General features: G+C 38.7%; 1 protein-coding gene across 4 annotated transcripts in view; it reads left to right on the forward strand.

Moving 5' to 3' along the window:
* The first annotated feature begins 972 nt into the window (after positions 1-972).
* TERT (telomerase reverse transcriptase) overlaps positions 973-22,066 on the forward strand; it is a 29,284-nt gene continuing 8,190 nt past the window's right edge. The window contains exons 1-10 of one of the 4 annotated variants that reach the window (XM_066185015.1): positions 973-2,813; positions 5,744-5,939; positions 10,111-10,300; positions 11,663-11,845; positions 13,159-13,320; positions 13,692-13,787; positions 15,770-15,855; positions 17,666-17,779; positions 19,494-19,565; positions 20,779-21,072. In XM_066185015.1, coding sequence (XP_066041112.1) covers positions 1,013-2,813; positions 5,744-5,939; positions 10,111-10,300; positions 11,663-11,845; positions 13,159-13,320; positions 13,692-13,787; positions 15,770-15,855; positions 17,666-17,779; positions 19,494-19,565; positions 20,779-20,845 — 2,967 coding nt within the window. In that variant the 5' untranslated portion in view covers positions 973-1,012 and the 3' untranslated portion in view covers positions 20,846-21,072. Of the gene's footprint in view, positions 2,814-5,743; positions 5,940-10,110; positions 10,301-11,662; positions 11,846-13,158; positions 13,321-13,691; positions 13,788-15,769; positions 15,856-17,665; positions 17,780-19,493; positions 19,566-20,778; positions 21,073-21,098; positions 21,285-22,066 lie in introns of those variants that run through there. The other 3 variants (XM_066185004.1, XM_066185011.1, XM_066185009.1) reach the window with 3 other exon arrangements.

The raw sequence follows: 22,066 nt of genomic DNA on the forward strand, positions 1-22,066 counted from the left end.
CGGCTCCCGCGGCCATCCGCCGCTCCATCCTGGCCCCGGAGCCAGCGGGGAGCGGTGGGAATCAGCCCCTGCCTGTTCTGGGGGCTGGGAGAGCAAAGCCCAGGTGCCGGCCTAGGGCGGGCGGATAGCGCTGCGGGTCTGTGCGTGGGGCTCGTTGACTCCCTGCCTGCCCGTGTGGGTTGGGATGGACAAGCCGACTGTGGCCGGGGAGCGACTGGGGATGGAGAGTGATCCCCACTCTTGAGACATTAGAGAAGAGGCGGGTAGAACGGGCTGCACATCAGTATTTAGGTAGAGGAAAAGCTTTTCAGAGAGGGAAGACCGCTTTTTTCTTAGCGCCGTATGAGTGAAACTTCTGTGGTAGGAAGCAGATGTTGCACACCTAGGACGACTTTTAAATGGGTTTTGGAATTGTGTGCCGAGTCGTTTAGTTGAATTTTCCTTTACATAAAAGGAAACGGAGGCCTCAATAAAATTAGCGTTAGTTCCCTGGAGGTTAGAGCCTGCGCGAGCACGTATGTATATGTATGCGTGCCTGCAAACGTGGATCTGCGAACATGGATTCACTGGAGGCGGTGGAGTCTGAGTTGCTGAGGGACTCTAAGGGAACAGTGTAGGGCGTTTCCTGGGCATAAAAGCCAGGATCAAAAGGGCAGATGTTGAAAAGACTTCCTTCAAGCCGTCAGCTTACATTACTACATGTGAGCATCTTGCATTACACTTGGAAAATCTTAATTTTTGAGGATGAAGCTTGTGAATCGTTACTACTGTTTTGAAAACTGATGTCTAGGGCTGTGTATTTTTGCATGTGTTTTTTTTTTTAAAGGATATATTGTAGTTTATGGAGAAGTGAGTGAAGAAAGCTAATTTTCTCTTTTCCTTGTTTCTTCAGTTATCTAGTCAGAGCGAGGTCACCGCAAGAATCGTTCAGAGACTGTGTGAAAAAAAGAAGAAGAATGTCCTCGCATACGGATACTCCTTACCGGATGAAAACAGTTCTCAATTCCCAGTCATGCCGTTTTCAAGGGTACACAGCTACCTACCCAATACTGTCACGGAAACTCTTCGTATCAGTGGCTTCTGGGAGACACTGTTGAGCCGGATAGGGGATGATGTGATGATGTATTTATTGGAACACTGTGCAGTCTTTATGCTGGTCCCCCCTAGTAATTGTTACCAAGTTTGTGGGCAGCCAGTTTATGAGCTTATTTCACGCAATGTGGACTCATCCCTGGTGTTTGTTAGACAAAGGTTCGCAAAGCGTAAATGTACTAGCTTGCTTAAATATACGCGAAAAAGGCTTACGTTTCATAGAAACTATCTTTTAAAGTTACGTGGATGGAAAGACAGACAAAGATGTGAAGATAATGTCTCCAGAATGAGAAATGAAGGAAATAATGAGAGACAAAGCCTAGTGCCCACTGACCAGTGTTCTGCAAAAGCTGTTTCTGAAGCAAGCGAACAGATTAGAATGGTTACTGAACATCAGGAAAAACAGAGTAGCTCCAGTTCATGTGTTTCAGTTACAGCTCCATCTCTAAAAAGGAAGATTCATAGGGAACAACCTGAAATTCCAGCCAAGAGGGCAAAAATAGGGGAGAAAGTGAGAGAGGAAAAGGCTTGTAGTCTTGCTCCTGAGGTAAACCAAAGTAGTTCTGAGAGGTCTGAAACTGGATGCGTAGCTACAGCTCCATGTGTAGCACCACGTTCTGAAAGCATTTTTAAAACCCCGCATGTTTCTGAAAGAAGTAACAGTGCTGTGTCTGGTCCTTCTTTAGTTCATGCATCTCTTGGCAGGAAGAAGTTTGTGGCAGGTAAAAGCTCTCTTCTGCAGGGAGTTCAGAGTAACAGACCTTTAGAGTCCAACACTGAAATGCAAACAGAATCCCGTAGGAAAAGAGTAGAGATGCCTATGCATGAATCTCAGTTGGCTTCAAGACAAACCAGACCCATGGAGCGCACTTCAGAATGCAGAGGGCAGGAAATTCCCCAACCTGGTTTATCAAAGAAGTTACCAAATAGACTCCTGAGTTCTGCAGCACACATTGAGAGGAAGTCTATCCTGTATTCTTGCAGGAGTTTCCGAGAACGTTTTCCTAAATCGTTTGTGTTGAACCGCTTGCAGGGCTCTCAGGCAGCTGGAAGACGGCTTGTAGAAGCTATATTCTTGAGGCAAAAGCAGGTGCAGCAAAGGCGTAACCAAAGCCTGCCAAAACGCAAGCGGAGAAAGAAGAGGTTGCCCAAACGCTACAGGCAAATGGGGCACACATTTCAGAGACTGCTAAAGAACCACAGAAGGTGTGCTTACGTAGCTCTCTTGAGAAAAAATTGCCCCATCCGGATATCTGAAATCGGTATGAGAAAAATCCAGCTGTCTTGTCAGGCAGCCTTGCCTGGGGAAGCAGAGGTTCAGAAGCAAGCAGAACAGTTTGGGAAAGAGCCTGCTCAGTGTGTGACAAGCAGCAGACGTGAATCTGGTCACACTGATGCGTCAAACAACTTGGCTGCTTCCCTTGTAGAATCTGTGTGTGGGGAGTCGCTGCCCAGTGAGGAGCAAAACCCAGGAGAGGCACGTGATTCAGCTCTCCGGGAGCTGCTCAAGCAGCACAGCAGCCACTGGCAGGTGTACATGTTTGTGAGGGATTGCCTGGAAAAGGTCATCCCCCCTGAGCTTTGGGGTTCAAACTGCAACAAGTGCCGGTTCCTAAAAAATGTCAAAATGTTTATTTCCGGGGGAAGGTCTAAGCTTTCGTTGCTGGCATTGATGTGGAGGATGAGAGTGAATGACTGCATGTGGCTTCGTCTAGGCAAAGGTATTTCTTTTATTAGAGAACTGAGTGCTGGGGCTGTCAGATGATTTGTGTTTATGTTTAAGGTGGGAAGGGAAGGATATTGAATCTGGACTCAGAATTGCTGAGTTCATTGGTGATAACCATAGCTGAGGGAGCAAACCCAGTAGCGTTTGTAACTGATGGTGGAAGGACGCTTAAGCTTGTCGTCTTTCCAAAACTTGTTTGCATTCATGCTGTTGTTGTTTAATAGAATGATGTTTTCATAAACATGAATTCAGAGCCCGGGCTAAACAAAACCTTCCCATCTACTCCTACTATCCAAATTGCAGTAACTCTGAAAATCCATTAAAGTATGACGTAAGTATGTAAGGAATAAACACTCTGCCTGTTTGCTACTGTAAGAGTTCAGAAAGAACTAAAAGCGAGTCAAGACGCTTGCAGTGGCATGTGTTTCTCTGCTATGGGAGTGAAAAAACCCAGGATTTTTTACTCTTTCACATCAGCCCTGTGAGAAAGATGTGAGTATGAGACCCATTCAATACAGGGATTGCCTGCTATAGAATCACAGAATGGTTTGGATTGGAAGTGACCTTAAAGATCTAGTGCCAATGTCCCTGCCATGGGCAGGAACACCTTCCACTAGACCAGGTTGCTCAGTTCCCAATTCAGCCTGTACTTGAATGCTTTCAGGGCTGGAATATGCACAACCAGTCTGGGCAATCTGTTCCAGTGCCTTACCACCCTCGCAGTAAAGAATTTCTTCCTAACATCTAGTCTAAACCTGCTTTCTTCCAGTTTAAAACCTTTCCCCCTTGTCCTGTCACTACATGTCCGTGTAAAAAGGGCTGTCACCATCTGTCACCTTTTCTAGAGCCCTTCTCTAGGATCAAGAGAGCCTTACTGAGCACTGCTTCAGCCTGGCTAATTGGTGGTGCAGAAGTCTGTGGGTCAAGTGGTCCCTGGCCAAAAAGCTGTCGCAAGAGCAACAGCTGATTGCTCCAGACTGTGTATGAATCCATTTCTGTTCAGTTCTCTTTTCAAATGACTGGTGAATCTTCCTTTCCTTGAGTTTGGTTTTTCAGACACTATCCTAGGATTTAAATCCAGGCTGAAGCCGTGCTTCTGAGGTTGATTGCTGTAGGATCTAGTGCATATTTTCATTTTTCTGTGCTTCTGTTCTTCATCTATACAATTATGGATTGCACTCCCTTAACTGGTACGCTTACAATGGTTTTTTTTTTTTACTCAGTGTTGGACTTGGATCCTACAGTAATGCGAGCTGAAAATGGTATTTTTTTGTTAAAAGGTGCAATAAGTTCTGAAATTGTTACATGCTCTTTCAAGTGTAGGAGGAAAATCAAAAGCCTGATGTTTGGGAGCTGATCTCAAAAATAAGGGAGGTTAAACTTTCATAAGAAACTCTTAATTCTAGGAAAAAGTATTTATTTATTCAGAAACTGTGGTTCAAAACTACGATTTCAAATGCTGAGAAGTTAAATATTTTGAAAGGCTTTATTGTAAAATATGTGTTTAATTCATAGTAATTTGGAACATATTATCTTTAAAAAAATGTAATGCACTCTTCTCTGCCTAAATTTCCAGGCAAAGCACTATATGGGCTTATTTTAACTTTCATGGAAGTTCTCCTCTGGGCTTGATGTTTAAATGTGCTTTGAATTGCTTTGCTGCACTGTGGGTGGAATTGTTTTTTCCTCCAAAAGTGGTAGTGGTTTCTTGACAATTTGCTGAATTGTACTCATTGTTTACATCTGTTGTCAAGAAGTTAGAATTACCGATTTCCCGGGCAGCGACCTATCAGCATCCTGATTCAATTCTCGTGTTACAACTGCATGTTGCAACTCTTCAGTTAGAGTTTTCCAGCGGTGGAATTTTTCACTGATGTTTACTGGCTTCTGTTGAAGTAGTACTAGTCTTCTTTAAAGTGCTGCAAATACACAAAAATATCTCTTCCCTGGAGCATGCAGAAACTAAACAGAATAGAAAACTGAAAATTTATTTCTGTTTAATAAGTTTTCTGTCAGGTCTGTTGCATCAAAATTAAGCTGTTTTTAACACATTCCTGTTTTGTGATAAGCAGTGAAACTATTATTTCTGTGTAGTTTCCTTAAGAATCCTATTGCATCTGGGCTAAATTCTACTCTTTAAATGTAATTAGAAAAATTATTATTGGAAGTTGGCCAAAAAAATCAGTATTGTAGCCCAGGGTCTTATTCCCTGTTCATCCGTATTTAGACGTAATTACAGATCTATGAGATCATAAAGTTGACAGTAGTTAGGAATGTTCTGGGTTCATAATTGTTGTCCCATCTAAATATTGGAAGTACTGATGGACTTCAGGTGATACGAATTTTTTCTTTGACTGCAGCAATAGGTTTTATATAGGATGTCTGAAATAAAACCTAATCCTCTAATTAATTGATTTTCACTTAATTGGGAAATATGAATATCATTCTTATCCCCAAATCATCCCAGTTTAATTTTGTTAATTTTTACAGTATACCTAAGTTCTTTTCAGTGTTTTGCCTCCTTTTTTTTAAAGGTTTTGTGTTGTAGTAGACTTGTTTCTTTTTATTTTACCTCTCCTTTCACAATAATCTTGCCTTTGTGCATTACAAATCTTGCACAATCAATGCTGGGGGAAGAAAGTATTTCTCTGGGCTACTATGGCATGTATTTGTATCCTCTATCTCAGTTTGTCACTGCAGAATAGTTCTTGTGTTTATGCTTTAAGCTTGGGTCAGTTGCATTATTTAATGCCCTGAAAATTTGGAATGGCGTCTGTGTAATTGTTTGTACTTAACCTTTTTTATTTCTCATGACCTCGAGCTGAGGCAAGAATGTTGTGCATGTTTCTTGTTTGTATGTTCTGTTTTTTTTACTCATTGCTAAGTTAATAGTTACTATAACTACCTTTGAATTGTTTATTGAAGGTGATCACTTTGTTCCTGGCGATGAACATTGTTTCCGTGAAGAACTTTTGGCCAAATTCCTATACTGGCTGATGGGTACCTATGTCGTTGAGTTGCTCAGATCATTTTTCTATGTCACCGAGACCATGTTCCAGAAAAACATGCTCTTCTTCTACCGAAAGTTTATTTGGGGCAAGTTACAGAACATTGGAATTAGGTAACACTAGAAAACTAATTAAACATTAATGGATATGTAGAAATCATGTGTTTTGTGGTGTAAAGCTATATTTCTCCTTTAATTTATTGCCCATTTATCTTCATTTTGTTTGCTTCATTTCCCAGAGGAAATTTCAACCTGTTATTGTAGCATGCACAGTTTGTAATTTCACAAATATTTTGTGGGAGAAAACGAATTCAAATTTAGACTTCTTTATTAGAAGAGAAATCTTTGCATAATAAAATCCTGGATGAAGAGGATTTTGTTATGATAAATCCATTTTTGATACCTGTTAACAATGAGTAAAACATAGTGATAGAATCCCAAAGTAACCGTGTGAAAGTTCATTTTTAAAATACTCAATTTGCTTTATTTTAATTTAGAAACAACGAAACCAAAACCAAGGCTCTCTGCCGAAACGCTGTAATACTTTATTCATAAAAAGCAGACAGTAGCCTAATGGGTTTAGGGGTTTTTGGGTTTGTTTTTTTTTTTAAGGTTAAGAGTTTTAGAAGCCACAGCTCCTTTTTTAGTATGGCTAGAATTCCATGCTGGGTTTTTTGGTCTTAAAAATGCATGCATGTATTTAAGTTCAAACATTATTTCAGATAAAATTTTAAACAATTAGGTGAAAAAATAGGAAAGGCAATTTTAATGAGCAGTGTTGTGCACCCATCTCCTTAGTTCACATCTTTCAGGTTTTCGTTAAAAATTGCAGGTGTCTGAGAGAGCTTTGGAACTGTCAAAAATTAGCATATTTTATGCCTTGTGTTTTAGTGGCTCTTTTGTATGGTAAACCTTTTGCTTTGCTCTGATCTCTTCGTCCACAATGTTACATTGTGTAATTTTTCCCCTGCTGCCCTGTCACTCCGATTTCAGCATTGATATCTCCAGTACCACTCTTTGCATTTGTGTTTGCACTTAATGGGGTCTCCATCCTGTTTGCAGTTGCAGCACAGAAAATGCACTTTGAATTACAGTAGAACGTAATTTTCAGTCCCACACATTCTGTTTGTCTTGTCTTCAAACTAACAGCTGTAGTGTTGCAGTTAGTGTTTTATGGAGTTTTAATGTACTTAAAGGCTGTCTTTTGTCACAAATTATGATTAAGTACTGATCTTCACTTAGTAGAGATACAGTAAAAATAATAGAAGTAGTAAATAATAGATTTTTGTGGGGTTTGTGATTAAAAAAAACCAAGTAACTTGGAATTTGACTCTTTTGTTCATGTTCCCAGTTTCCCAGAAAACCCAATGTGTAAGGACAAGGTGCTTTGAACTCAGAGACCTTAATCCAGGGTTTCTTTTGATTTCCTCCCCACGTATTTCCTTGCCATGCAGGAAGCCCCTTCTCCCCTTTGGCTTGGAAGGTCCCTAAACTGCAGGTTATTGGAAGCTGGAGAAACATTCCAGGGTAGTTCTGCTATGTGCTTGCCAAAGGCGTGTCCTAAGAGCAGGATGTTTGCTCTTGGCTCCAGGAGTCGTAATTTATAAGGACTTTGAGTCTGATACCGGCAGCTGCAGTTGAGGTTCACTGACAAGGCTTTCAGTGCGGCTCTTTCAACTGTGATGTGTTAGACGAGGTTTGCCACGAGTCCAGCATCCTGCATTCATACAGGTGGCCAGCTGCCAACTTCACGTAGGAGGAAAGCAATTGGGGTTTAGAGATGTTGGGATACAGGTGTTTAGGGCAGCCTTGGCCATTTTGAGGCTGTTCAGATGCTCTCCGCTCTTAACCAGCCAGGCAGTGCTGGTGAAGCAGTGCTAAAGGCTGTTGAGCTGCTTCCATCTTCTCCGGAGGAAGAGTTTTTGGTGACCTCAGTTGTTGCCCTAATGGATGTTCTGTGGTTCTGGTTCTCAGCTGGAGCTGCTCAATGCAGTTGCTCTGAGCTGGTTTGCAGGAAGGCATTGGTAGCCACTGATTCTGTTGAGTTCTTCTGCATCCTCCTTTGGAGGAAGAGAATGGATGGAACAGGCTGGACTGAGTGGACCTGGACCTTAGTTGTGAGCTTACCTTTGCAGAAACTGTGTTGTCATTAGGGAGTAAATCCTCATCTTGAAGGACTGTCCTTTTGAGTAGATCATCCTGGGCAGAATCCCACTCAAATATATGGAGCACAGTTCTGAGATCCTGGATCCTCTATATTAGCCTTGCTGTATTTGTGGATATCAGAGTGTGCTGACATTGTACACAGGCAAGTTTGTGTTAATTTTTGAAGCTATACCAAATTTCATTCCCCAAATTAAAAGTAGAATTTACTAAGAAAAATTCAGTGTTTTGTGATGCAGTTGATTCATGTTACATAACCTGCAGAATGTAAAGTTGTGTTTTAAAAATAATGAACCCAGTGTTGTGGTGAGAGCACCTGTTTTCCTAAAGCTCATGCCCTCCCTGCTTTTGCCACACACAGTGGCTGCCGAGGATTAAAAACGCTGCAGAAATTTTGAAACTCCCCTGTCAGATTGAGGTGAGATGTCAAAAGACAAGAGGACCATGCAGTCAAGTTCCTTCAAGTTTCAGTGCTTAACAGGATTGTGAGGGCTAGTAAAAGCAGCATGATCCGCTGGCTGCTAGATTAGCCCACATTCAAAGTTATTAGCGCTGCTATAAATGCCATGAAATAAGCAATGAATGTTGCTCCTGGCAAAATGGCATCCAGTTCTCCAGCTGGCCAGAGGCAGTAGTGAAGATCTGCCAATAACTGGTCTTTGTCTTCACTTTCAAAGGAAGCCATATTTTTTAATATAGTGATAAGAGGTTCTTTTTTTTTTCCTTCCAGTCCTGGATATGAGCTGTAAAGGGGTGGAAATTTGATCATTAAGTTTTTTCTGTTGGAGTTACTTGTTTTGGCCTGGTTATCTTTCTGATAGTATAGTAGATGTTGTGTTCAGCAAAGAATGTAATTCCATAAAGAGTAGTGATCCCTTACTATGGAAAAGCAATTATTTCTGCTTTCCTTTGGGCAGCATCTGTACCAGAAATTTAACTTGAAGTTTTGAATATAAATCCTCAAAACTTTTTTCAGTAGCTCAGTTCACTAGCCCTGCATGCCAATATATGTTCTAAGTGTCATGCACTGTATTGCTCAGACCCAAGAGTCCCAAGCAGCTGGATCATGAACTTGTATTTGAGTTGTATAGACAGAAAAGAAGTATTTGTGTGTCTCTCTTACCTGCATTCTTGGCTTCTCATGTGTCTTCCAGAGCATCTTTACCAGGTTTCCACCATTCGCCCCCCTGCCTTTTGTTATAGTGTGGCCTCCTTTTGCTAAACCAAACTGTCAGATTGTGTGGGATGTAGAAAGTCTTCCTGCAAATTTAGATTGATGTCCAGTCTTTTGGGAGGACTTGAATTGCCTCACTTACTTCCTGGGGTAATAGAATCATTAGTCTGTAGGGCACATTTCGTCCATCTGAACAACACAGGCAGTGCAGGAGATTGATCCAGGTCTTTTATGTTTCAGGTAGGGTACTTTAACTCTGCATCTTAAGTAAAAACAAGGGCTTTTGTTCCACCACCATTTCGTGATTCATTGTATGGAAAAGTATTGATTTTGATGAAGTTTCATGGAACTGTATATCCTGAGGAGGGGTTCTTAATTTGCCATTAAGGTGAACTTCTTCATTACTTTCTGCTGTTTGCTTGAACTGACACCTGCTCATCAAAGTTGTGGATACCTAAAGCCCTTATATTGTCTGTGTATCCCAGCACCCACCTGAGTTAACTATAACTCCTAATAAGTGGTAGGTCCCCTAACTGTTAGGAGTAGAACAGCCATTGCCGTTTGTAAGTCCTTCCCAGGAGCTCTCTTAGGATGGTTTCCTCTTTTCAACTTTGTTAATGCCTTTCAGAGTTCTGAAACCATGAGCAATATCCAATTTCCTGTTTCTTGCATAAAACATATTTCATAATATTTGTATGTATTCCACTAACCTGTGCTTAGATTTTGTGTTAAGAGGGGTTTTATTTGCATCAAGCAGAAATGTGTGCTTATTGCCATTAAGATACTGTGATATTGTTCTGAAATTCAGAATTTCATATCACTTTCTGTAGAGGTTAGTATTTGTATTACCTTAGAAAAATATTCAACTTTAGTTATCATAAAGACATTAAATATTTTAGTTTTCTGCCTTTTCCTATTGCTTACACAAAGTGTATATTTGTATTTTAGAAACCATTTTGTCAAAGTACAGCTCCGGCCTCTGTCGTCAGAGGAGATTGAAACTATCCGTCAGAAAAGATTTGTTACTATGGCATCAAAGCTCCGGTTTATTCCCAAACCAAATGGGTTGAGACCCATAGTAAAAGTGAACGGTGTTGTCGGACCACGAGCACTCAGCAAGGAAAGCAGAGAAAAGAAGGTTTTTATTTACTTCATTGTTTTATGTGCATTTGATGTAGGTAACTAGTAAATGGAGTAAGGATTTTTTGTTACTTAAAACTACTTTTAACATGGTGGATTGTAACGTTCTGATCAGAGTGGCTGAATGGGTCTGTTGCGGCTTAGCTTCTCCCTTTCCAAAGCTTAATTTACCGCAAGCCTCCAGTTCCAGAATCACAAACTTCTGTTTGCAAACCTATCTTAAGGAATTGGGCCCAATAGAATAACATGGCTTGTAAGGTAATAGAATAACACGGCTTGTAAGGTGATCCCGTTTTTTGATACGGGTGGGTCTGGCCTGTTGGCATTTGCCTGAACACTGATGATGCATATTGAGCTGTGAGGTTGCCTGCTGAGCCAGTGTGGTTCTGGTTTAGAGCTGGGTGTGTTACAGAAGAGGGTCTAAGGAAGAGCAAGGAAGCTGAAGCAAGCACAGTAGAGAGACAGGAAGGAAGCTGAGAGTAATTGCAGTGTGGGAACAGAGACAGAACACTCAGTGCACAGAGTGATTTATTTAACAGGACAGTTAACCAGAAGACACAGTGGCAGCCCAGTTTCACCATCCTGTAAGGCTGCATCAATTGCTTTTCCTTAAGGCTGAGTCTCATTCACAAGATTGAATGTTCCCCAGATGGGTGAGGTGTCAACAGCTTCTTAGCACTAGCTGTTCAGACCATGTAATCCCAGACAGATGAAAAGAGCATCAACTCTAAGCTGTTCTGAACTGTGAAGTGTTATTCCACATAATGGTGTTTACAGAGCTAGTCAACCTGCACGACTTCAGTGCTGCTCTGATGTACTTGACTATCCCCACAGCTGAGTTAAATCTTTGCTGAATTGCTTGAATAAAGTACCTCGAGAGGCCCAGCTGATGGTGCAGCTGGAGTTAGCATAAAATCTCAGAGCACGCCTTCTCTTTGCTGTTTTTGTTGCTGTCATTATCTCCAGCAGAGAGAGTGTATGATGTTTAAGAAGTTATTTTCAGATGGATGGTGGATTTATTTGCTGGCATTCATTTACGTATCGCTGTAACTATTACACCTCGATTTCCAAGAGTCAAGGATAGGAAGAAAACCATTATGATTTTTTTCCTAATGTAATTCCTAAAAAAAAACATTTTACCAAAAAAAAAAAAAAAATAAAAAAATCTCTGTGACTGTTTTGTCACTTAGATGTAGTTACTGCAGTGATATCCAGGCTTTCTGAAAGCTTCAGTTGAACAAAATAACATAGTAAATAGATAAATTTAATCTCAAACTTCATGTAAATTTGTAATCTTTGTATTGAAAAGAATTTAATGTGTTTTAGCATAATTTAAGGTAATTCTCTTTGATCTCTTTAGATTAATCGTTACAACACTCAACTAAAAAATCTGTTTAGTGTGTTAAATTATGAACGGACTATAAACACCAGGTTTTTAGGCTCTTCAGTGTTTGGGAAAGATGATATCTACAAGACATGGAAGCAGTTTGTTATGAAGATTCTTAAATCTGGTGGTGAAATTCCTCATTTCTACTGTGTCAAGGTATGTATTTTTAATTACATATTCAAACTAGCTTTTCAAAACCAGCTTGTGCTGATACTTTTATAGCTGTATTAGCTGTGATCTGACTGCATAATTATTTCTTTTTCTAAATAAATTTTTGTGCATACTTTACAGACTCTGGTTAGTTTTTTGATGGGGTGGTTGATTGTTTTTTGTGAATGGGTGTCCCTGCAGTAGATTTTCCTTTATTTGTGTGTTTTTCTGTCCATCTTTCTGTTGAGCAGGAGCTCTTGCTTCTGTGCATGCACTGAATTATTTGTAGTTACGTTTAGCTGGGTGTAAGAGGGGGAGAAAGATAGAAGCTCAGATAGGCTTTTGAGCCATATGAAAACCAGAAAAAACGTTCTGTGTGCATTTGAAAAAATTCAGACTCTTAAAAAAATTCTCTTCTATGTCAGTATCATTAGTTTTGGTTGAAAGTGAACATATAACTTCTGATTGGTGTCTTTCCAAGAAGTTTCTTCTCCCACTTCGAAAAAATCAGTGCTTGTGGTAGCCCATTATTTAAAGGAGTTTGTTCTTCTTCTTTACACTTTTGTCAGTTCTGTCTAGTAGGCAATATTTTGTGTCTGATTTCAATTCACAGCTTTAAATTGGGGCAATATATACCGAAATATCTAAGTTACACAGTTTTATGTATATTATGGGGGGGTCTCTGTTCTCATCTCTCATATGTTGCTTGTCATCCTGCCCTGAAATAACTTTTGTAATTTTGTCTTATCTTTTGAGCCAAAGGGTCATGTCATCGACATAATTTGTTTTGTAATAATCTTAAGATTGTTGCTTCTACAGAAAGTTTTCTGCTTTTACTGTGACAAGTAGAAGCAGAGGTAGGTGTCCAATACAAAAAGGAAAGGAAGGGAAAGGTAAAATACGTAGGTTTGCAGCTTTCCAAAAGTCTAAGATGTCATCTCCATGGCCATATGGTGTGGAAGGCTTCTTAGAGTATTTATACATAAAAATACCAGCTATTAACTTACATGATGTGTTCAGTGTTAGATTTAAGGTTGCATATGGTTTATACTCTTCTGTTAATAATGAGAACTATGTTAAAACTGATGATGTGGATATTCCTTTCTTACGGAATACTTGATGAGCGGGGAAAGGTTTTTCAGATAAGCAGTGAGTTTTTATTTTGTCACAAATTTGCCCTGAATGATCCAGTAATTTTACTCTCATGTGATCTATCCTTCAGCCTTGCTTACATATTAGAGCAATACTACTTCTATACCACCACAATGTTTACAGCTATATTGCTGAGTATGTAGTTGAAGATATTTCCTCTATTTCAGGCTGATGTGTCCAGGGCTTATGATACCATTCCTCACAATAAACTCGTGGAAGTGATTTCACGGGTGCTGAAGCCTGAGAAGAGAACCGTGTACTGCATTCGGCGCTATGCTGTCATCATGATCACCCCCAGTGGCAGAGCCAAGAGGCTCTACAGGAGACACGTATGACTCCCTGCTTTCTTCTCTTTGCTGTTGTAAACATCTGTTGCTCCAAGGAAATTTTTTCTTTTAGTCACAATTCGGATTTTTAAGTACTTAATAAACCTTTTTTTAGTACTGTTAGATATATTCCAGGGGTAGAAAAGCTTGGTTTTAGTTCATAACTTTAAAAGTTTTTACTCACTCTTGTAAAAATAAAGATAAATGTGTTGTGGAAGTAGAGATTTGTGGGTGAGACATTTCATTTAATGGTAGAAGAATTGTTGGAGTAAAATAACGCAATAAGGCTGGTCCTTTGACCTTCACTGAATAGAAAATTATTGAATTTTCTATTGCTTTTATAATTTTTCTTTACAATTTAAACAATTGTGCAGGTCTCTACTTTCAAGGACTTTATGCCAGACATGAAGCAGTTTGTGTCCCAGCTTCAGGAGAGTTCCTCATTGCAAAATGCGATTGTAGTTGAACAGGTGAGTATTGTGAGGCTTCTTTTCAACTAAAAAAGAAAGCTACAGAAGAATTAGAGGAAGATTGGGATTTTTACTTGTATGTACATCCTATGTGGTGACATTACTTCTCATCTAGTTAACCAGCACCTTCTGTAGAAAGACTTTAGTCATCTCTTCTTTGATGCTTATCAAAACAGAGATCTTATCAACACAGGTTTTGAGTGTTCAGTGGGAGGAATGCACCAGGCAAGAAATCTGACAAAAAGTCCTTCTAGACTGTTCCCAGATTTTCTCATTACTTGATCATACTTTTATTTTAACCAGTGTCTTCTTTTTCCTCTTGTAATTTCCTTGTTTCTTGCAACAGTCCTCAAGTGAGAAATTAACTATCTAGTAAAAGCAAGTATCAACACTTCCTATCTCCAAAACATACAGAAGTAAGAATGAGCAAAATGTATTATAAGCCAAGTAGATAAGGATGGGGCATCTTGACTAGCAAACTGCACAGCTTTTTTGTGTGTTTGTTTTAATTTCTTATTTTAAGCCTAATTAAAAATAAAAGGGGCTCATTTTAAGGATTACCTGTCAAGGTTGATGAGAATGAAATCTTTAGGGGAGTTAAGTGCAACACAAACATCATCAACTTTTTAAGTTTTTGTTTAAAGAGATTTTTTGCTTTCAGTGAATTAAAATATAGTTAAAAATTACATGTATTTTAAACTTACTCCAATTGATGCTTTGTTGCAAGAAGCAAGCATCCTTCTATTTTAATTCTTGTGATACAAGTGTTTGTTCTTAAAGGCTTCCTTTTGTGCAAGGAGCATAACAAAGGCATAGAAGTAGGTGATAGTCTCAGACAGTGTCTTCATACATTTCCTTGCTTGGAATCATGGTGTTCCACAATAACAACCTACAAGATTTCCTGAGCATCAAATGAGCAGAGAGATTCGTTCTTTCAGGCTAGTAATTCCTCTTTAAATTTTTCTTCTCTAAACCTGGCAGTGGAAAATGACAAGGTTGGCAAAAGGTGTTTTCTAACATGCAAGTGGAATGATCTTGTGTATCTGTGGGCATAGGAGTAGAATATATGGCGTGGCTGGTGTAAAATTCCAGGATCCTACAAAAATAAGGAAGTCTAATGAGTACCTGGATGAAAATGGAAACTAGCTGGATTTCTAGCTGGATGTATAAGTTCATTTTGTTATCTTTTTCAAACTGATTTAGAGAACTGTGCTAGGTATTGCATGAGCAGCAGTGTTCTATTTCAGTTGTTTCTATTGAAAACAATTTGTGTGTCATTATCTTAAAGGAACAAAGTATGTTGAGGAAAGTGCCATGTCTGGCTGGGTGTCTGTACCACTGGTACAGACATCACATTATCTTTTCAATGCAAGTAATCATGATCTTGCATGGCTCTATCAAAAGCTATGTTCATTTGTCTGCTGTCTAATCTATGCAAGTAGTAAGTAATTTTATTTTAATTTGAATTAAGTAATTGTTAAGGGTATTTAAATTGTTGTAAATGGATTTTTTATCTTACAACTTTTAACAAAATGTTCCATAAATACTGGATGGACAGCAATGCATGGAAGTACTGGAGAAGTGTGTGTTTCGCAGCAGAATGGGCAAGTGAGTGTATCGGGAATGATAAAGATCATGACGTACAGAAATTGTCCTACAGGATTGAAAATGGCCAAAAGAGCAAGGTCACATATATTGTAATAATCCAATATATTATGCCTGCACTTTAAAAAGTGGGTTTAGACGTTGTATTTGATTTCTCCTAACACAAAACAAAAAAACCTCCAACATCCAACAAAAATTAACTTATTGGATGTCAGCAGCTTTTTAGTATGTATGTTGAGATCTTGGGTTTAGGGTTTGTCTTTTCTCTTCCTTGGGGTTTGAGCTACTGCTATCCACTTTTTTAAAGATTTCTGTGTATCTTTGAAGTATAGTGTATTTTTAATTTCAAATCTTGTTTTGATTTGTCACATTTCTAGAGCTTAACTTTCCAGGAGACAAGTTCCAGCCTGTTTAATTTTTTCCTTCAAATGATACATAACAGCATCCTGGAGATTAGGAACAGGTAAAAAAGAAATTAGTTATTATTTTTATAGCATGCATTGTTTGTTTGTTTTCTGTTAAAAAAATACCTTTAATTGACTCTGGGGATTTTTGATAGCTGTCTTTTAAAGATTTTTTTATTTCACATTATTGAGAAATTTGTGTATCCATTTAAGCTCCCAAAAAGTTTGAAGTGTTTGGAGTCAACTTGATATTGAATAAAATTTCTCTTCCCTACCTGGATGATGTTAGCTATTTACAATCCATTATTCCATAGAATATGGAATAACCTTCATACTGTATTATTCCATAAAATATGGAATAACCTTCATTTAAAACTGCAAGTTTAATTCAAAAGGAATATGCTTTAAAATGGTGGGATCTACAGTGGTGAGCCAAAGCAAGAATAACATCCAAGCAATCATGCAAAGGTCTTGTTAGTCATTTCCCTGTAGTGCAATGGTTTTGCTATTTTGCAGGTTGCAATAAAAATAAAAGGCAGTAGCATTAGGAATTTAAATTATTGGCAACTCCAAAATTAAGAATCAAATGTTACATAAGGTAGTGATGCAGATTTTTCTTGTGTTGGTAGAGATACTGACTTGGTACTTACCTTTTGCCTCTAGGTGGCAAATGTGTACCATGTCTAAAAAAGGAAGGGCTTACATGATCGTTACTTACACATTCAGGGTGATTTATATTAGAATGAATAGCTTCTTGTTCTGGAAAAAATACCTTTGTTTTACAATATATATTTTAGACTCACAGGATTGAGGGAGACTGAGAAATGCTCTCTCTGAGTCACATAAAAGCATGTTTACATTTTTTTCTAGCATTGATGCTTACACTCCCTTTGGCAGGATCATAAGAATGCTCTTGTGGCATACTTTAATAATGACTAAGCACTGTGTGTTTCATGGAATTTTAATGGTTTCAGAGATAATACACCCTGACAAAAACCAGCTTCATACTTTCAAATTCAGTCACAACTTGACTGAAAAAATACTGTTTGTCCTGAAATGAACTTACCCCTTTTAAGTTGTTTGTTCAGTAAATAAATAGACTCTTTTTCTCATTAAAAAAAAAAAAAAATCACAGTTAGTCAAGGTTAACTTGGTGTTTTGAGAAAATGCTGATTATTGAGCTGGGGACCTCTAAGAAATCCTTTAATAACATTTGATACATTTAACAATAGTCTGTAAGAAAATAAAATTACTGCAAGGAATATTTTCAGATGACTGAAAATACAGATAGGGTCAGTACTCAGAAGTAGTATGTGGTCTGAATTTATTCTCTTCAGCTTCACCAAGTCACTCCTGTAATAGTGGTGAAATAGTATCTCACTGCTTCAAAGAAGTGTTGTGAAAATAATTCCCTTGGGTTTTGTGAGCCATACCCATTTGGTTGATGCCAGCATAGAAAATTCTCCCAATGCACTTTGTTTGGTGTATAAGAACACTTCTCTTGAAGCTGTCACAGTAAGATGTAACGTAAGGAATGAAAAACCTTCAGTGGAGGATGTGTCTGCAGCAGAAGGAGGCCTTGTGGTTTGAGATCAGTTGTACAATTTCTTTCATTTAATGGCACTTGTCTCCTGGAGTTTGTTAATATGAAAGGAGTATGTGTATTAGTAGGGGTTTTTTCACTGTTGAAGTTAAAATTTCTAGATCTCTATGTAGATTCTGAGAAGAAAGAACAACAGAAAAATTAAATAAGGCTAACTGGCAAACATATTGCATGTTTCTTATGTTATACTTGGAAAAAATATTTCACAGCTTTTGCGATCTTGTTGCATGTTTTGATTTTTTTTGTTTTCTTTTATTCTTTGGTAGGTACTACTTACAGTGTTGTGGAATTCCACAGGGCTCCATTTTATCAAGCTTACTTTGCAGCTTATTCTATGGAGATATGGAAAACAAATTGCTCTCTGGAATACAGCAAGATGGGTAGGGATGCTTTGTTCTGTTAATAATATATGTTAGACATTTTCTGTGACGTTTAGTTTTGAATTTCAAGGATTTCCAACTTCATTAGGAGTGGTGCACACAAACATCTCTGCAACTTCAGTGAAATTGTGGTGGTTTTTTTGAGGAGAATCTCCTTGTGACAAGATTGAGAAGAAAATGCAGAGAAGCTTTCCTATGTCTTTGGTAGGAGATTTATTCTTAGAAAGAGCACAGTATTTAAGGGTGCTGTAAGGAGCCTAACAAGCTGCTCTTGTGCTCCTGAGAAGTTTATGGCTGTGCCTCACTCATTCCCACTCATTCATTGTGGTCTTCTCACCTCAGACAAGATGAGAAGTTTGTTACAGCCTTTCTGATACTCCAGGCTTCTGCCTGAGGTCTTTCCAAGCCACTGTCTGTAAATCTTAACATTTTATCAAGGTCAGAGCTTTATGGCAGATTTTTTATGGGGTATGTTCGTTCTTGTTTGAAGCCCTGTGTGATTTTGGTAAATCTTCTCAGTCTTTGTGCCTTGCCTATGCCTGCTCCTTAAGGAGCTTGACAGAAAGCTAATCTGATAAAAGCTTTGTGCCTTTATTAGCTGTAAAAATTCTGAGGTTCCTTTTACCTTTGTATGAACAGATCCCAACTGAATCCTGGATTAGGGTATTTAGTCATGAGCTGGACCCTGAAACTTTTTTGTGTTCAGACATCTCCCTTCATTGCTGTGAATTCTTCCCCCCAAAAATGAAAAAGAACTGTGGACATACTCCAGATAAGTGCATCTGTCTGGTGTGTCTTCTTGGGAAGGGGTATCAAAATTTTAGACATTTCCCTACAAAAGTAGTAGTTCTTACAGGCTGGAGGATGCTCTGATGTGAGTCTGAAAAGCTGTCTGTTGGCTTTCAAAGGGTGTTGTTTACGAAACAGTAATTATGAAACTGATTGAGAAGAATGCACTCTTTAATGTAGTCTCTATGTAGAGCTAATTTTAGAATATTGCTTAGGTGTCTGTTGAATGATCTTGGTAATTTAATTTGTCCTTTAAGTCAGAAGAATAAGGTGATTATTGACTTGGCTGGGCCAGGGTGCAGCTCATCTGCTCATAGTGATGTCAGTACTCTTGCTTTGAAGATGAGACTGTACATTGTCATGTCCAGAGCTACTTCTGTGATCTGCTAGGCAGGATTTACCAGAAAAATATGGGCATGCTTGGGGTCTGAATTCTGTTGGAAAATTCAGCCTTTACAGTGGTAGATGGTATTCTGTTTTACATTCAAGCAACAGCGTCATAAACAAGTTATTTATGTGGCAAACAAAGACAAGACTTGGAGCCAATCAAGAATCTACTTATGTACCTGGTCTGGCACCTCTTTTCCTTGTCTGTAGAGAAAGATACTGCAGATTCTCCCTTGGAAAGGTGTAAACCCATGTATCCAGGGAAACCACTGTGGAATAGTTTGTGTGTGGTCAATTCCTTCATGTTTCATCTAGCCAATCTCACTGCTTTTTTATTTTATCTATTTTTTTTTTCATTTACCTTTAGGAAAGAAGCAAAAGTGCGAATTTCTTCATGAGTCTCAATTTGAAGTTCATATTGACCTCTACCATATTGTGAATTAAAATAGGCAGGCACATTATTGCTCTGAAGTGTATGAGAAAACTTTGAAAGGATTACTTATTGAAAAATCTAACATTGGTTTCTTCTTGATTACAGAGTCCTAATACGTCTCATTGATGACTTTTTGCTGCTTACACCACATTTGATGAAGGCAAGAACTTTTCTAAGGTATGCTATTGGAGACATAGTCTTCAAAATAGTAAGCATTGTTACCTTTTATGTAACTCTTTATACACTTAAGTGTAATTGTTTTATGAGTTAACAATCAAGGGCTATTTTGGAATCCTAACATTGCTAATCCTAATATTGCTAACAATTTTCTGGTCATTAACATTCCATGATGAGTATCTAAAGGTATCAATATCATGGTAGTATGCGGTTCACACGGAGCTTTTAAAACAGCAATTCTTAACTGTGCTTCAGATATACCTTTTCTTTAAAAATTAAATCCCAGGAGCTCCTGGTTAGTGTGAAGAGAGGTGTACAGTCTGTCCTTGGGGAGTTCTGCTGATGCCAGAATCAGTTTGAAGGATCCAAAGGACAGATCTTGAAGAAAAGCTTAGCATCTCCGGTGTAGTCAGTTGTATCATGCTCTTCAGTTGTCAGAAAGATGCAGCTCTGTTGTGAGCCTGAAAGGTGATGGAGCAATCAATTAAGTACAGTTTGGTGTATGAATTGTATGAAATAGTGGATAGTGTACTTTGAAGACTTCATTTGTCCTCATTTCCTTATCAGAACAGAAAGAAATTTTTAGGGATCTGTGGGCCTACAGTTCTGGAAATGATAAATTGAACTAACAGTGAGGGCTTCAAGCTATTTATCTCTTACAACAGCTTTTCAGCACAATGTCACTTGAGTAGCAGTGCAGATATTGTCCTTCTTGCCCATTGAAGTTGTCTGCATCTTTGTTCTGTATCACCTTCTGTACCAGCTGTGTTGATTTTCTGTGGAGAAGTACCCTTTTCTCTGAGACATTTCCAGAACTGTTTACAGATCAGATCCTATGAGCTTTCTGCCACAAATGGAGTAGTACCAGTTTTTCCTAAGGTAGTATTAGAACTGAGGGACTCAATAAATTAGTTTTGAGGAGACAGCATTATGACTATGACTCCCCAAGAAGAAGAGCCTACCTCTTCATCTTTTTAAATGGATGAAGCCTGCGCATAAGTACATTGCCAAGTGAGACAAATTGCTCCTTGTCCATGACACTGCTGATCCAGTATGTAGCAGGTGATCAGCAGGCATTCTGGCAGTGAAAACATTCTTAGGGAAAATGTTCCCCTCAAAACTTTTCATCAGATAAGTGAGATTCCTGTTATATGGATTCTCCTTGGTTGTGTTAACTTCCAAACACATTAACTTGTCATCTGTCTTTTTCCAGTGATTTTTATTTCAGAGGTTTCTGTGAGTATGGTTCATACAGCTTGTCTCAAGTGTTGCATGGCTGATGTGCTTAATTTGCATTAATATGTAAAATTTTGTCTCCATTATCCTCAAGTTTATTTATTTAATGTATTTATTTACCTCTAGTGTCTTCACTTTCTGTATTTCTAGCTGTGTTCCTTAACCTGAAGAGTTGGCTGTGGTTCCCTACATTCTTTGATTTCTGCCCTTTTCAAGATCTCGTGTCTTGCAGCATGGTGCCAGTTCTTGTCTGCTTTGCTGGGGGGGGCTTAGCCTAACTGTTTATATCTGTTTTAGGACTTTAACAACAGGTATTCCTGAGTATGGCCTTTTAATAAACCCAAATAAGACAGTGGTGAATTTTCCTGTTGATGATATCCCAGGATGTTCCAAATTTAAACAGCTGCCTGATTGTCGTTTGATGCCGTGGTGTGGTTTGTTACTGGATATAAAAACACTAGAGGTTTACTGCGATTACTCCAGGTAAATAGAGTTGGACACTCCAGTGTCAGCTTGACAGTATCTCGTGCATAGCGAGAGAAGCACAAGGGTGTGTTGAGCATGGTGTAGTTGAATTAATTGCAAAACTGATCTGGATTAATTTGGTATAGACTAGAGGGGCTAGCAGTCCTTTCAACATCAGACGTGTTCCCTCTGGTAGACTTTGGATGCGAAAGAATGTGTGGGGAAGAGAACTTCTCTTTAAACTATTGACCATTTACACAAAACAATCTGAAGTGACATAGAACTCAGGACAGGATAATGTGCCCTACTGAAAAGTTCTGCAGACCCTTTACGTGGACTACTAGAGATGGCATTAGACATTTGTTAAAGATGGAAAAGAAAGCACTGTTTAAACTGAAGGATAATATTGCTTCACTATTTGTCACCGGTAAGGACACGAAAGAATGAGGCAGGCAGCAAGAAGGTTAGCAGGAAAGTTCTATATTTAATTTTCTGACTCTGTCTTATATACCATTCTTTCAGAAGGCACAAGATTGGCTACATAGGTTGCCACTTCTTTGACCTCGTTGGTGAAGACCCCCATCAGTCACCTTTGTCCTCCCAGAGGAGAAATATGTAAAAGAAAGATAAATTCTAAAAATATACATTGTTTTCTTGAAGCTGCGTGAGAACAAAATGCAAGCTCTGAAAAGCAGGCAAAGTTGGGGCGACAACTATTGACCATTTTTAGTATAAACAGCCCTTTAGCATTTAAGTGGAAAATTAGGAGGAGGTTTTCCACCAATAAGGTAGTAAAGTTC

The sequence above is a fragment of the Chamaea fasciata genome, unplaced genomic scaffold (genome assembly GCF_029207755.1).
Source record: "Chamaea fasciata isolate MVZ Bird 193981 ecotype frontalis unplaced genomic scaffold, bChaFas1.0.hap1 SCAF_1, whole genome shotgun sequence".
In the NCBI taxonomy this organism is placed as follows: domain Eukaryota; kingdom Metazoa; phylum Chordata; class Aves; order Passeriformes; family Sylviidae; genus Chamaea; species Chamaea fasciata.